General features: G+C 37.1%; 1 protein-coding gene across 1 annotated transcript; it reads right to left on the bottom strand.

The window, feature by feature from the left end:
• Nucleotides 1-3813: 3813 nt before the first annotated feature.
• GGPS1 (geranylgeranyl pyrophosphate synthase 1) lies at nucleotides 3814-5099 on the bottom strand. The gene has a single exon (XM_079085869.1). It carries the CDS (start codon nucleotides 4931-4933, stop codon nucleotides 3854-3856), a length of 1080 nt encoding a protein of 359 aa, XP_078941995.1. The 5' UTR covers nucleotides 4934-5099; the 3' UTR covers nucleotides 3814-3853.
• Between the last annotated feature and the right edge of the window lie 12242 nt (nucleotides 5100-17341).

The raw sequence follows: 17341 nt of genomic DNA, 5'->3' as shown, positions 1-17341 counted from the left end.
GAGGCTGGTATGTCTTTTATTTTTTTAGTAAGTTACCATTTTGGTCCCTGAGAATAGTTAATATTTTCAGTTTTGGTCCCAAAAAGCTTTTGTTGTAGTTTTGATATTTATTTGAGGTTCATGTAATGCTTTTGGTCTCTGTCTCCAGTTAAATGAATGTTTTTGGTATAACTAATTTTTGCAAATTTGGTCCCAAAATTGCAAGAAAACATTTTGTGACCAAAATTGATAGAATCAAGGGCAAAATATAGAAAAACACAACCATTTATCTATCACCATTCAGAAAAACCCTTATATTTTTTTTATATGTAGAAAAACCCTTACATTTTTAATTACATTCATATTAATCCAAATATTCGGTTTTTTAAAGAAATTATCGGTTGTTTTGTGACATAACATTTATATTTTTGTTTTTAGGTTAACAATGAAACATAAATAAACGAAGTTGCCTCTTTTCTAAAGTAAAACGTGAGAAATACATAATTTACTCAACGGCCATTTACTCAAGCAAGTATAAGTGACATTGTTTAATTTTTTCCATGTCAACCTAAAACCGAATAAGATAAATGTTATGTCAGAAAACAACCTTATAATTTCTTAAAAAATTGATATTTGGGTAAATCTGAAATGTAACTGAAAATGTAAAGACTTTTCTGCATATAAATAAAATATAAAGTTTTTCTGAATGCTGATAGATAAATTATTGTAGTATATTTTTCCTTAGAATCAACTATACTAAGAGACTAAAAATGCAACTCACTTTCTCTTTTTTTTTCTTTAATGTTTAACTAATTAAAATCACACATCTAAAGTATTATGTTTTTTTTTTCCTTAAATGTTTTGCTGTCACGATTTGATTTGGCATTCATATTGCTTGATAAACCCGATGAGTTACATGAGAAACGAGTTTCACATTATGTCCGTAAGTCAACTCAATCAGTCAAACCTTTATATATATATATATATATATATATATATATATATATATATATATATATATATATATATATATATATAATAAAAATAAAAACAAAACATTACAGAGAAAATTCGGATAATAACCAAAAAAGAAGATTGGTTTGAAGAAAATAACCAAGGAAAATAAAATTTTGGAAAATGACCACAGGATCCGCAGAACACCCTCTGCAGAACCATTAAATGCTCTGCGGATCCTCTACAACTCTGCAGAATTGCTGTTTATTGATTTTTTTTAATTTTTTTTTTTTCGTTTTTTCGTTCTTTTTGCGTTCATTTTCGTTTATTAATATTAATTTTTTTAAATACACTAATATCTTATGTGATTATGTAAATAATTTGACAAAAAAATGTTAAAAATAATAAACTTATGTTTGATATCAGTCCACAGAACTCCTTGGGAATCCACCCTCTGCGGATCCATTAAAGCCTCTGCGGATCCAGCTACAGCTCTGTGGAATGTTGGTTTTTTAATTTTTTTTTTCGTTTTTTTTGCGTTCATTTTCGTTTATTAATATTATTTTTTTTAAATACACTTATACTTTATGTGATTATTATGTAAAAAATTTGACAAAAAAGGTTAAAAATAATGAAATGTTTTATGTAATACGTTTGCTACTGATGTATGTTTTTCATGTATTTATACTGTTTTGTATTTTATGTTCTATGGAAGAAAGTAAAAGTTAACTCAACTGGTTTTGTAAATAACCTAATAATGAAATGTCTGTTATATATATATATATATATATATATATATATATATATATATATATATATATATATATATATATATATATATATATATATATATATATATAAGAATCAGTGTACACCTCTGCGGAGCAGTACACACCTCTAAGGATCAGTGTACAGCTCTACGGATTTGTGCACATCTCTAAGGATCAGTGTACACCTCTGCGGATCAGTGCATACCTCTAAGGATCAGTGTACACCTCTGCGGATCAGTGCACACCTCTAAGGATCAGTGCACACCTCTACGGATCAGTGCACATCTCGAAGGATCAATGTACACCTCTGCGGATCAGTTATAGAAGTTATAGACGTATTTAAGTGGTTATTTGTGAGTTTGTGAGTTTCAATTACTAGTAGAAGTTGTTTTTTCGTTGTGTTTGTAGAGAGTGATTTGTAAAATGAGTTTTATTATTTTGTGTACGGGAGGGTCGTGACAGTTAGTTAATGGAGTTGAGGTTTACGTTAGAAATAATGTGAAAAACTATGGTTTAAATCTTCCTCCTAACATTGACCATGAAATGTTATTACAAATGGTTAGAAGTAAGGCGGGTGTGTTAAATAGTCATATATGTTTGTCTTTTAAACACCCGGGGTTAGGGTATGTCATGGAGCTTGGAGATGAAACTGATGTATTTCAACTGAGACATGTAATGTCTAAATCCGGTGTCCGGTGTTGACAATACAACATATCAAGTGCATGACTTCAAAAGCGGCGGCATAGTGAATTTGAGGGAAAAGACTTGTTCTTGCAGATATTCGCAACTAACTGGTTTGCCATGTGGTCATGTGATAATGGTTTTAACGCACTTGAAAAATGATCATTGTGGCCATATGGCTATAGATGCTTATAAAATTGAAACATATCGAAGAACGTACGAGCAGGCCGTATACCCTCTTTCAGAACTTAGTGATTAGGAGGTTCCGGATGACCTTATGGTTGTTAACCCTCCTGTGATGGAAATACATCAAGCCGGTAGACCAAAAAACACCAATCGTATTCCATCTCAAGGTGAGGAACCAAAAATAAGAAGGTGTACTAGATGCCATAGCACAACTCATAATACAAGGACGTGTAAGGAAATCGTTCCAAAGAACCAAAGTAAAACTAAAAAACGTACTGGGGCTTCAGGGAGTGGGACAAAAGCAACAGAAGAGGAACAAACGCAAGCGACCGAAAACCAATGGCAGCATGAGCCAGAGAACCAATGGACACAACATACCGAACAACAATGGCAGCAGCATCCAGACAACCAATGGACACAACAGACTGAACATCAATGGCAGCAGGAGCTACATAACCAATGAGCGCAAGAGACCGAATACTAACCGCAAGAAGAGCCACAGAACCAATGGCAGGGTTGCACCGAGTACCAATGGCAGCAAGAGCCAGATAACCAATGGACGCAAGAGACAGTAAACCTAGGGACACAACCAACAGATAACCCATGGACGGAATACGAAAACAGATCAAAGTTTCTGTGGTTCGATTTGAATGAATGAAGTTTATTTCAAAATATGTTTATTATGAGGGTTGTATGTGTATGTTTTTTAAGGTATGTTTTGTAACCTATAAAAAACATGGAATATTTATATAATTTTAATTAGGTTATTTATATGCACCGGTTTGTATTACGTTATTTATATGTATTTGGTTTGTATTAGTGTATTTTAAAAAGAAATTAATATTAATAAACTAAAATTAACGCAAAAAAAACGAAAAAAAAACCTTTTTTGTCAAATTTTTTACATAATGTATTAGTGTATTTAAAAAAATTTAATATTAATAAACTAAAATTAACACAAAAAAATGAAAAAAACTAAAAAAACAACATTCCGCAGAGGTGTAGCAATTCCGCAGAGGGCTTAATAGATCCGCAGAGGGTGCTCTGCGGATCCTTTGGTCATTTTCTGAAATGTGTTTTTTCCTTGGTTATTTTCTTCAAACCACCTATTGTTTTTGGTTATTATCCGAATTTTCTCAACATTATATCCATTTTTCTTTCTTTCTTGTAGTTGCATGTAGCGATTGGTGATCATTCACAAATTATGAAAAAAAAAACCTTACTTTTTGAATATTGTATGCAATTTTGGGACCAAAAACATTATAATTATAAAATGAGAAAGATCAATTTTCTCTATAAGCAATATAATTAGCAAGAGCAATTAAAGGAGCTGCCTTTAGTTGATCGAACTCTAACAACTGTTCTTGAGCCTCCTTGTTCAATTTCTCTGCAAATTCTCTTGATTTTTCAATCCCCAACAATTTTGGATATGTAGTCTTATCTGCCACCAAATCTTTTCCGGCGGTTTTGCCCAATTCCTCCGACGACTTTGTGACATCAAGAATATCATCCACCACCTGAAACAAAAGCCCGATTGATCTCGCAAATTTTCTTAATTTTTCAATTTCTTCATCAGATCCGCCACCCATAATGGCACCGAGGACGACGGAGCCTTCAAGCAAAGCCGCCGTCTTGTGTAAATGGATAAACTCTAAATGGTCTAATCCGACATCGGCGCCTTCGGAACAGATATCAACAACCTGACCGGCGACAAGACCTTCTGAGCCAATACACTTCGCGAGTTCGCCGATGGCCCGGAGAATCCGGTCGGAGGAGACGCCTTCTGTCGCCGTAGCGATGTGTTCGAATGAGAATGAAAGTAAGGCGTCGCCGGCGAGGACGGCGACGTCCTCACCGTATACTATGTGATTGGTGGGCTTTCCCCGGCGGAAGTCGTCGTTATCCATGCAGGGTAAGTCGTCGTGCATTAGCGACATGGTGTGAATCATCTCGACAGCGCAGGCAGCAGGCATAGCCGTTAACGGGTCGCCTCCGACGAGTTCGCAGGCGGCGATACACAGCATCGGTCGGACGCGTTTTCCGCCGGCGAGAAGGGAGTACCGCATAGATTCGTGGATCTTTTCCGGGTGTTTGAGTGGAACGGCGGAATCTAGGGCTTGATTTACCGAATTAGCTTTTTCCAACATGAAAGACTTGAAATCAAACGCCAATTTCAAATGGGTTTCTCCGATTTTGTTTTCCGGCAGGTTTGATTGCTGTTCCTTGGCCAAAATTGCAGAAACAGAAGAGAATGAAGATGAAGAAACGGGTCGAAACATTCGGGTCTCGCAGTGCAACGTTGTAGATCTGGTTCTAATGGGTGCTCCATAGAACAAAGTTGTTGTATTTAAAAGAAGACTCATTTTTGCAGAAAGTGATTGCTTAAAGAGTGCAAAAATGGAGGAAATTAGAGGGTTTTAATTGGTGGTTTCGTGGTGCAATAAAATTGTGGGGGGAGATACAATGCTAAAGAAACAAGAAAACTTATCGTTGTGTTGTGGAATCTTACGGCTCATTCAATGCATATACCACCTACTATAATTTTCTGCATCTACAATTTTATATTTATATTATATTAATATTATTGAACACATTTAGAAAATTATTCTAATATTAATATGTTGGTTACAACAATAACGTGATTGGATTTATATTAGAAATTACTAAATCATCCTTATGATTTGCCAAAATTTCATGTATGGTCTCTACGTTTTCTTTTGTATTCGGACATTCCCCATGTTTTGAATTTGTTACGGTGTCAGTCTCTGCCTAATATAAAATGACTATAATGTCTTTTGTAACGTCTGTTTCAGGTATCATTTAATTTTCAAGTTTTTAGGGTTTTGCATTGGGACTCGACGAGTTGGGGAGCCCCAACTCGACGAGTAGACACTGTAAAGGAAAACCCTAATTTTCAGGGGTTTGTACCTTATTTAAGGAACTTATGGATCATTTGTGGCCTCCCTCATCGTCCTAACTGTCCAGAGAGAAACCCTAGCCGCGTTTTAGTATTTCTTGAGTGTGTGTGAGCATTGGAGAGTGAATCTTGTGCTTTTTGGAAGGAAACTTGAAGATTGAAGAGATTGAAGTGAGGAGAAGGCCATAGATCCAACATCTACTCTGTTAAGGCAACCATCTTGAGGTATAAAGTTGTTACCTTGATCCTTATTTGCTTAGATCTCATCTTATGGAAGTATATTGTCACTTTTGGTGCATAATTGTGTCAATCTCGGATTTGGACTTGTCATGAGGATATGGTTCCAGATCTAGACACCTCTAGGTCTTCATGGACATAAAGTTGCTCCCTTTATCTAGTCTAAGCCCTTTTCTATGCCCTAAAACTTGTATGAACCTTAGTTTTAGTGTTTTAGCCTTTTGAGGCCTTGCATGCACGTAAAGTTTGCAACTTTACGTGGTATTTCAGTCTTAAGGGACTGGATCTGTAGTTTGGAGGTTTGGATTCGACTGGAAGGACTAATTATGTTAAGACAAGGGAAAACTCGACGATTTGCCACGGCAACTTGGCGAGTTGGAGCGGGTTTTTCCCATTTTCGGTCTGTAGAGTAAACTCGGCGAGTTGATAAGATAACTCGACGAGTTGGATCGGGTTTTTCCCGTTTTCGGTCTGACGAGTAACTCGGCGAGTTGATGAGATAACTTGGCGAGTTGGTTAGGGTTTTCCCCAGTTTTCTGAACACTGAAGGAACTCGACGAGTTGCTAGATGCACTCGACGAGTTGGGTCAACATGGACTGTTGACCTTGACTTTGACCATGGTTGACCAAGTTTGACTTTGAGGATATTATTGGTATGCTTGGATTTTGACAAAGTAGTCATATGATGATTGTAGGCAGTTGAGTTGGAGTTGCGCGTTGGGACGTATCTGATCTTATCTTATCAGTTCAATATTTTTGAGAGGTGAGTCTCCTCACCATACCAATGGGTCTAAGGCACCAAGGCCGGCCCATTTTATGATATGTGGTACACTAGTTGATGTAATTTTATGTGCCATGTTAGTTGGTTATTGTTGGATTTGGTGTCTAAGCCCATAACTATAAATGGTATGTACTTAACCCGATTGTATCATGGTCCTTTTGGGTTGCCTTCACCAGTGCAATTTGATAGGATGGATTTTGAGAATAAGGTTATTTATGGTTTATTAATATATTACGAGTATAATATATTAATATGGAATTATTTAATTAGTATTGATCAAGAATTAATTTATTAATTTTGTGATCAAAAGAGACTAATTAAATATATGAGGATTGATTATGTAAATCAATCATATTTGTAGTGTTGGCTAATGATCCATGATTATGGGCTAAACTAATCCATGGATAGTTCATGGAGGTTAAACCTATGGAGCATGAGAATGTGGAAAGTCATGAGTTATTAGGGTTTACCAAGTGGAACCCTAGCATGTCCAACACTATAAACAGAACCCTCCATAGAACAAAATCGGTTGCCTCTTCTCTTTGAGATAAATAGATTTTTCTCTTAAACAATCCTCTTTCATATTGGTGTTTGTGAACCATTAGAGGCATCACACTTGAGGTGCTCAAGCTTTCAAAGGCCAAGAACTACAAGTCCTTCTAAAAGATATGTCATCTAACTAGTTGTATTGTTCATTTGACAATTTGTATGCTAGTTGCTTTGGAAAAATTGTGAATGCATGTATAATTAGAGAAAACATAGATCCAAAGCATTTAGGGTTGCATGTTCACTTAGGAAGTGTTATAGTGCTCAAAACCCAACAGTGGTATCAGAGACTAGGATTGCTTTCTATTATATATGATGCTTACTAGTTTTTCAAAGCTGAAAAAGTCAAAATTTTGGACTCTGACTGGTGAACTCGCCGAGTCCATGAACAGACTCGACGAGTCCACTCAGTAACAGAGCAACTCGCCGAGTCCATTTCATGTACTCGACGAGTTGAAGGCCCTGTTTGCAGAATTTCGAGTTTCTTGGCCTGTTTTGGATTAGGAACATTACCACAAACTGTTTTTGGTTCATAAAATTGTTTTTAATGATATGGTAATGTTAATCCCCATCCAATAACATGATATTTTTCAAATTCTAAGATAACTACTTGTTTTATGAAATACTAGTTATTTATACAATTTGAAGTTATCATGAAATATGAATCAAATTAGGTCAAATTGGTAAATGATCATCCTATCATAATTGGATTAGTTAATTTGATTTATAATTGTTTCTTGAATAGTTCCATAACTTGTCCTCAAGTTATGGAATGTGAAAAATCACACCATTCATGAAACATTAATTTTCATAGGTTATGAAATACCAAGAGTCATGAAAAGTTCATAACTTGTCCTCAAGTTATGGAATTGGAAATGTCTCATTTATGCAACTTTAAAATCCATGAGTTATGAATTTCAAAAGTCTTGACAAGTTACAAAACTTGCCCTCAAGTTTTGGAACTTGAAAAGTTACATTAATGAAACTTTAATTCCAAACCCTAGAGTTTTAAAAGTTAAAATTCAACCCTTATACTTTATAATATTATAAGTTTAATAATATATATATATATATATATATATATATATATATATATATATATATATATATATATATATATATATATATATATATATATATATGTATGTATAAGACAAGTCGGTCTTACCGTTAGTAGGCCTCATTCACGAAGCCGGTGTATAAGGGGGTATAATGTTACTGCCTATAAAATGGTGGTTTAATGGATGTCCACTCTCACCCACCGATTCCTTGACTGGTGGAGGGTCGTTAGCCAAACGGGTAGGATAAGACATTAATTCTCCCTCATTAAAAGTATAATGATAAAAAAAATATAAAGTAACTAAACTTTTAATAAAGTTCCCAATCTTAGTTACTTTAGGAAGAATGTGAAATGGTGCTAATTCATGAAATTGCACTTTGCACCTTGTTAAGTCGTTAGTGGAGCGTGTGTGGTTAACCGGCACTGATATTGCCATATTTATACATATTTTTAGGCAATATTTAATTACATTTTTATTAATATTTTGGTTATTTGCATAGAATTATGGTACTTATAAGGATAAATTGTTATTTGCAGCCCACGTAGAAGCATTTTCGAAGAAAGAGACCAAAATAGACAATACTTGGAACTTTAGGGACTTGAAGATTTAAAAGAAAAGAAACCCACGAAATCTGCTATACTCACGTCGTGAGATGTCTAGATTCACGACGTGAGTTGGAGTGTTCTAGAAGGTATGCATCCGGATGAAAGAGTCCTTGTCGAACACGTTTATCTCATACTCACGACGTGAGGCTTATAGGCTCACGACGTGAACTCGGCAAAATCAGAAATTATAAATACCTTAGTCCATTACAATTTGAGGGACTTTTTTCTGGTAGTGAGGAGATCTGGAGACGAAATTCAGAAGGGAAGAAGTGCTGGAATAGGGTTTTTACCATCAAGGAAAAGAAGAGTACATCAATACTTTATTTGTTTGGTACATTCATCATGACTTATACTATGATTTGTTTTAGTTTGTTTGTTGCTATGAGCAGCTGAATCTAGCTACTCTTGTTTAGCTAGATGAAGCTTCTGACTTATGGTTTAGTTTAATTTACTATGGATTTGTTAAGTTGGTAGTTTGCTTGTGTTTGATTATTATTACCTAGCATGCTAATATTTGTTTTTTTAGTTGCTTAAATTCATGTTCTGTGTAGCTTAGTGACAATTAAATTACATGAACTTGAAACCTAGTGATTTAGTGAACATTGAATTGCTAGAGCTAGTATTGACCAATCTTAGATAGTAATTAAAGTAATTAAAGTTAGTTGTGCTAGAGAACATAAATTATGACCATAATTGTGTTTGCATAATCTTACATAGCATATTCATAATCCATAACTGGTTCTGTGTTTGATTGTGTGTGACATTACATAGTTTTACTTGAATTAGTTTAATATTGTAAGTTTAGACTTAAATTACTAATACAATAATAACCAACTTGATAATCCATAATTGTTAGCTAACCATAAAGAAGAAGTGGATTCGAACTAAACAGGAGTGTTTTTAATTATTGATTGAATTTGAGTTAAGTTAGTCTAATCTTGCAAAATTAGATAAAACCCTTTCCTTTGTTGATAATTAGGTTAGTTTAATAGTAAGTAGATTAATTAGTCAATACCGTTCCCTGTGATCGACACCCGACTTACCCAAAGCTATACTATAGTCTGACTAGGTACACTGCCTAGGTGCAAGTAGTTAGTTAAGGTAGTTAGGTTATAAATTTAAAATTAGGTGTAACCATTTGCACACATCAGCACACTAATTTGGGACTGACAATGTGTGGCAAAGGGTAACTTGATGTTAATCATAGATCAATGGAGTGTGTGTGGTTAACCAGCACATTGATTAGGTGATTTGTAACATTGGGTGTACCAAGCTAATTTGCATGGTTATTCACTCCTTGTTTGTGATCCTCGGCATCCCAGTCACAAACTTGAAGGGCACAATAGATATTTAAACATGCCATTGAAAAGTTCAATGAATCTCAAAGATCTAGGAATTTCAAACCAATTAAAATAATTTATTTCGTTTTTCATGGTGGAAATTGGTAAATCGTCATTTACCTACCTTCAAATATTTTACATTTGGATTACGACATCCCTCTTCGCAATTGTAAAATATCGTGTTGGGTCCGAGCCTTAATATTTCGTTTTGGGTGTTATATTACGGACTTAAATCAACTAAACTTGAATTTCTCCCTTGTAGATGTCTAGTTCAGACAACTATGGTCTTCCCGAATCCTATGGAAAAAGCTTTCCTTATAAAGATGATATTCCACAAGATGATCAAGGTGAAAGATTAATCCCTTCTTCGTGTTGTAGTGGAACTTCACTTCCTCCACTTCCTCCAATAATTCTCCCTAACCCACAAGTTCAAAGACTTGAAAAGTTCAAGGTCACTCAAACCCTACTTGCAATGAAACATCAAGATGGAAGGTCAGTGTGTACTCACGTATTGGAGATGAAGTCACATATTGACATGCTAAGAGTATTGGGTGTCGTTGTCTCAAGGAAATTGGCTGTTGACTAGGTTCTTCAATCACTTCCTGAGTCATATAGTGAGTTCATTAAAGATTACTATATGACAGACCGCGACATGACCCTTACCGATCTTACCTACTTGCTAATTGCGACTGAATCAACAATGATTTGGCGCAACGGTAAAGCAAACTTGATTGGAATATCTACTCCCCAAACTTCCATGGACATTGACAATGGTAACATTGGAAGTCCGGAAAAGCTTTCTCTTCCCAATGGAAAGGGATTAGCCATGGTCAAGTCATTTGACCAAAAGGTAAAGAGAAAGGCTAAGTCTGAGATAGTCCCGTGCACTATTCCCAAAGAGTCCATATGTTTCTATCGCCAAGAGAAGGGGCATTGGTTGCGAAGCTTGATGGGTTTTGAGCATTCTAACACTCCTATGGTGTACATGCAACCCTAGAAACCTTGGATCTATGTTTGACTAAGATACATGCAAATAATTATTTTTCCAAGGTTCTTATCCTAACTAGCATGGCATGGGGTACTTGAATCAAATAAAACTAGTAGAATTACTTACCTTGTAGTAGTAGTTGATTGCTTGGAGTTTGAGAGCCTAGCACCAATAATGTGGATGCCTCAAATGGAAGTCACAAATCACCACAAACTTGGAAACTTGAGAGAATAGTCACAAACTTCTTGAAATCGGCCCTCTTAGTTTACACACATCAACTAGTCTTCTTTCAAGAACCAAAGCCTCCTTTATATAGTGTGGTGGATTAGGGTTACATCCATGTAAACCCTAATACCCATGTCTTTTCATTTCCATGAGATCCATGGGTTAAAGCTCCATGGAGTATCCATGGACTTTCCATGCAAGCCTAGCCCATTCCAAATAAGCATTAGCCCACACTATATAAATACAAGAGCCCATATTTAATTAGTCATACTTTTGATCTCTAAATTAATTCTAAATTAATTATAGATCAACACTAATTAAATAATATGATTTTATATTAATATATTAGAACTTATAATATATTAATAAATCATAACTTATAATATTCTCAAAAGATTATCCGTAAATTGTTCGGGTGAAGTGCAACCCAAATGGACCATGCCGGGTCGGGTCAAGTACATACCAAATATAGTTATGGACTTAGACACTATCTCCAACAGTCTCCCACTTGGATAAGTCTAATAACTATAGTTGCAAGTATGACTTCAGGAACCGATCAGCAATCGTAGCTCTTAAAACTCTGTTGAACTATGAAGCGCCATTTTAGATAAGTGATCATATAATCCTCTGTTCTAGATATCAGCCGGACAAATACATGGAACATGGTCTTGCTTATTGTCCAACATTTGTTTCCCGATTTCCGATTTGTTTGACATAGAACTTAACTAAACACATCAATTTAGTTCTGACCGGGCCCGGTACATAGGTCAAAACAAAATCATCGAGGGGCCCAGATATCGCTTCTAATTCTAGAAGGAACAGATAAACTTCGACTCATATGTTTGCTCTACTACTTGTTGAATTACACACAAAAGCACGGTTTATAACATCGAGTTACCAATGCGTTTTCGTGCAATCAATGCATAACCGACTCATAGGCAACAAATCATATCTCTAGGTTTGAAGACTTATATGATATTACCGTCTCACGATCACTCGAGATAAATTCCATGAAGTGATACAAGTGAGCGTGGGTTGAATCCAATACTCAGAACTTATGAGCACTCATGAGTGTTGTAGCCCCTCTTTGTCTAACATCTTAGACCTCCACAAGCCAACCCATGACAGTCTTGATTCATATCTACTTCCAACATATGACCGACTGTGGAGAGTTTGAATAATATGATATAAACCATAACATAATTATTCTGGAAGTCAAAACATGCAAAAAATAATAATAGTAAACGATTGACAAGAGATAGCAACACTTTACTCATAAATAACAGCTTTTATTTATCATCAAATGTCAATTACATTTTACAAATTTCAAGATTATCTAACTACTAAAACTAATATCATCCTTCAGCCCTATGCTCCGAGCATGCTGGAGATGCTTAGCCCGAGTCAGTCCCTTCGTGAGGGGATCTGCTGGGTTCTCATCCGATGATACCCTCTTTGCCACGAGGATTCCTTCTTCTATTCGATGTCTGATGAAGTGATATTTTCTGTCAATGTGTCTGGATCTCCCATGATCTCTTGGTTCCTTGGCTAAGGCAACCGCACTATTGCTGTCACAGAAAATCTCCATTGGCTCCTTTATAGCTGGTACAACTCCAAGGTCTCCGATGAAGTTCTTTAGCCATATAGCCTCCTTTGCTGTCTCTCTTGCTGCTATATACTCTGATTCACAAGTGGAATCAGCCACTGTCTCCTGCTTGGAACTTTTCCAAGTAATTGCCCCTCCGTTTAGAGTAAAGACCCAGCCCGACTGAGAGCGGAAATTATCCCTGTCAGTCTGAAAGCTAGCATCACTGTACCCTACAACTCTCAAGTCCTCACTGCCACCGAGGGTAAGGACCCAGTCCTTAGTCCTCCGTAGGTACTTGAGGATATTCTTTACCGCAGTCCAGTGTGCCTTGCCAAGGTTCCCCTGATACCTGCTAACCATGCTCAAAGCAAAGGCTACATCAGGTCGAGTACACGTCATAGTATACATGATCGATCCTACAGCTGAAGCATAAGGTATTCGACTCATTTCTGCTATCTCAGCCTCAGTACTAGGGCTTTGTGTCTTACTCAATCTGGCGTTACTCTGGATGGGTAACTCTCCTTTCTTGGAGTTATGCATGTTGAACCTTTTCAACACTTTGTCCACATAGGTGCTTTGACTAAGTCCAATTAGTCTTTTACTCCTGTTTCTCAAAATCCTTATCCCTAGGATATAGGCAGCTTCTCCAAGGTCCTTCATAGCGAAACACTTCCCAAGCCAGGACTTTACTTCCTGCAGGGTTGGGATGTCATTTCCTATGAGTAGTATGTCATCCACATACAGTACCAAAAAGCTGACTATACTCCCACTAGCCTTGATATAGACACAAGATTCATCTTCACTCCTTGAAAAGCCAAATTCTTTGATTTTCTCATCAAAGCAAAGATTTCATCTGCGAGGTGCGTGTTTTAATCCATAAATGGATTTCTCGAGCTTACACACTCTACTGGGGTACTCTGTACTGACAAAACCCTCTGGCTGAACCATGTAAACATCTTCAGCCAACTTTCCATTAAGGAAAGCGGTTTTGACATCCATTTGCCATATTTCATAATCATGAAATGCAGCAATGGCTAACAGAACCCTAATAGACTTAATCTTGGCCACTGGTGAAAAGGTCTCATCATAATCAACTCCCGGAGTTTGAGAATAACCCTTTGCAACCAGTCGTGCCTTATAAGTGTGTACATTACCATCCATGTCGGTATTCTTCTTGAAGATCCATTTGCACCCAACTATCTTACGATCAGGTACATTGTCAACCAAGTTCCAAACTTGATTGTCATACATGGACTGTATCTCGCTATCCGTAGCCTCTTTCCATTTAGCAGCCTCAGGGCCTGCCATGGCTTCCGTGTAGCTGTTAGGCTCATCCAGATTTACCAGTGTGTTATCACTGATAAGTTTCTCACCTTCTGCAGTAATATGAAAACCATAATAATGCTCATGTGCATTCCTAACTCTGGTGGAACGCCTCAGAGGTATAGATTCTTCAGTCGGCTCAACAGGAGTTTCCTCCTCAGGTTGAGGGCTAGGGTTTGAGGTTCCTTCACCACTTGACTCTTGAATTTCCTCAAGGTCAATTTGCCTCCCACTGTCTCCTTGGCTCATGAATTATCTCTCTCTCGAAAGAATCCTCTTCTTGCTACAAAGACCACATTATCACTGGGTCTGTAGAAGATGTAACCAAAGGATTTATGTGGGTAGCCGATGAAAATACACCTTTCGCTTCGGGGTTCGAGCTTGTCGTGAGTCTCGTGTCTCACTAAATCCTCACAACCCCAAATCTTGATGTGGTCTAGATTGGGAACTTTTCCAGTCCACACCTCGTGAGGTGTTTTGGCAACCTTCTTTGTAGGGACTAGATTAAGGATATTGGCGGCAGTCTCTAAGGCATACCCCCAAAATGAGATTGGTAGCGAAGCTCGACTCATCATGGAACGAACCATGTCCAACAAGGTCTGATTGCGCCTCTCAGCTACACCATTCAACTGTGGTGTCCTAGGAGGTGTCAATTGTGAGACAATCCCACATTCCTTAAGATAGTCAAAGAACTCAGTACTAAGATACTCACCACCACGATCGGATCGAAGCATCTTAATGTTCCTTCCCAACTGATTCTCCACTTCTTGCTTAAACTCTTTGAATTTCTCAAAGGTTTCTGACTTATGCTTGATTAGGTAGACATATCCATATCTACTAAAATCATCAGTAAAAGTCACATAGAACCGATTAGCATCTCTTGTGGCGGTTCTGAAGGGTCCACACACATCCGTGTGTATGAGGTCCAACAAACCTTCACCCCTAGCACAAGTGCCAGTAAAAGGTGACTTTGTCATTTTACCAAGCAAACAAGATTCACAACTATCATCTGACTTTAGGTCAAATGACTCCAAGACTCCATCCTTTTGGAGTTGGCCTATGCGTTTCTTGCTTACATGTCCAAGACGACAATGCCATAAGGATGCTTTATCTAAGCTAGTGGAAGAGTTAATACACAATACATTATTTCCTAGATTATCTACGCCAGATACAGTTTCATACACGCCATCACAAGGTAATGCTTTAAAATAAAGAACATTATTAAAGAAAGCATCAATACTACCATTATTATTATCAAAATAAAAGGTAAAACCTTGTTTATACAATGCATGAAAGGAAATAACATTTCTTGCCATTTCTGGTGAATAATAACATTTATTCAAATCTAATGTAAACCCACTATTTAGCACTAAGGAATAAACTCCTATCTTGGTGACAGGTGAAGCTTTCCTGTTTCCCATGATCAAGTTTATCTTTCCCTGCTCCACATTCTCACTTCTTTTTAGTCCCTGCAAATCACAACATATGTGAATACCACAACCTGTATCAAGGACCCAAGACTTAGAATGAGGTGAGTTATTAGACAATATAGTGTATATACCTGCATGGTTGGGTTTTACTTTCCCATCCTTCAAATCTTGCTGGTACTTTGGGCAGTTTTGCTTCCAGTGCGACTTTTCATGGCAATAGAAGCATTCAGCCTCATTAGGGTTAGCAGAAGGAGTGACAAAACCTTTCTTGGTTTTGCTTGAAGAGGAGCCTTCAAGGGTCTTACCCTTGGTACCCTTAGAAGGGTTCTTTCTCTTCTTCCCTTTGCCATGCCCGATTGCCAAGACATTGGCCGCAGATGGAGTAGGAGTAGGAGTAGTAACAACCGACTTACCCTTTAGACCACTTTCGACGGTCTTCAAGAGTCCTTGAAGTTTGCTGAGGGTGACTTCTTCCTTGTTCATGTGATATGTCATGCGGAATTGATCATAACACGATGGCAAGGAGTGCAAAATGATGTCTATTGCTAACTCCTCAGGGAAGTTCACATTTAGCTTCAGTAAACGGTCCACATACCTTTGCATTTTCTGCATGTGGCCCGTGATGGGTTCACCATCCTTCATTCGGGTTGTTATCATGGAGGAGATTATTTCATATCGCTCTTGACGAGCACTTTGATGGTAGCGGTCCATCAAGTCCTGGTGCATCTCAAAAGGATAATAGTCCTCATAGGACTTTTGGAGCTCGGCTGTCATGGTGGCCATCATGATGCATGCCACTTTTGTAGCATCTCTTTCATGTACCTCATATTCAGCAAGCTCTTCAGGAGTAGCAGTTGGCTCGGGTACCTTCAGCTCCTTGTCGAGAACATATTCTTTGTTCTCATACCGAGTGACCATCCTGATGTTTCTGATCCAATCTGTAAAGTTGGACCCATCAAAGATGACTCTCCCACAAAGATTCATGAGAGAGAAGGAGCTAGTAGGGTTTGAGCCAGAAGCATTGTTATTGGAAGACATCTGAAAAGAAGAGGGAATAGATTAGATTAGATATAGAGATAGTCCTTAACAAAACACCCAAATGTAATATTAAGGCTAGGACCCAACACAATATTTTATAACTTAGAAGAGGGATGTCGTAATCTAAGCTATAAGATATTTGAAGGTAGGTGAATGACGATTCACCAATTTCCACCATGAAAAACGAAATATTTAATTACGTTTTAATTGGTTTAGAAACTCCTAGATTCTTTGAGATTCATTGAACTTTCTTCAATGGCATGTTTCAATCTCGAGTTTGCCCTTCAAGTTTTGTGACTGGGATGCCGAGGATCACAAAACAAGGTGTGAAGTAACCATGCAAATTACTTGGTACCCTTAATGTATTACCCCTCAATCGATGTGCCGGTTAACCACACACGCTCCATCGATACTATGATAAACATTAAGTCACCCTTTACCTACCTTGTTAAGTTCAAGTTAGTGTGCCGGTTAACCATACACGCTCCACTAACGACTTAAACAAAGTGTAAAGTGTAATTTCATGGATTAGCACCTTATTCACATTTTCCTAAAATAACTAAGATTGGGAATTCAATAAAGTTTAGTTACTTTAGTATTATCATTATACTTTTAATGAGAATTTATAAGTCCTTGTCCTACCCGTTCGGCTAACGACCCTCCACCGATCAAGGAAGCGGTGGGTGAGAGTG

This window comes from Lactuca virosa, chromosome 3, assembly GCF_052849685.1.
Source record: "Lactuca virosa cultivar CGN04683 chromosome 3, Lactuca_virosa_CGN04683_v6, whole genome shotgun sequence".
Lineage (NCBI taxonomy): Eukaryota > Viridiplantae > Streptophyta > Magnoliopsida > Asterales > Asteraceae > Lactuca > Lactuca virosa.
The sequence above is the reverse complement of the archived record's forward strand: the minus strand, read 5'-3'. Positions and strand labels throughout refer to the sequence as shown.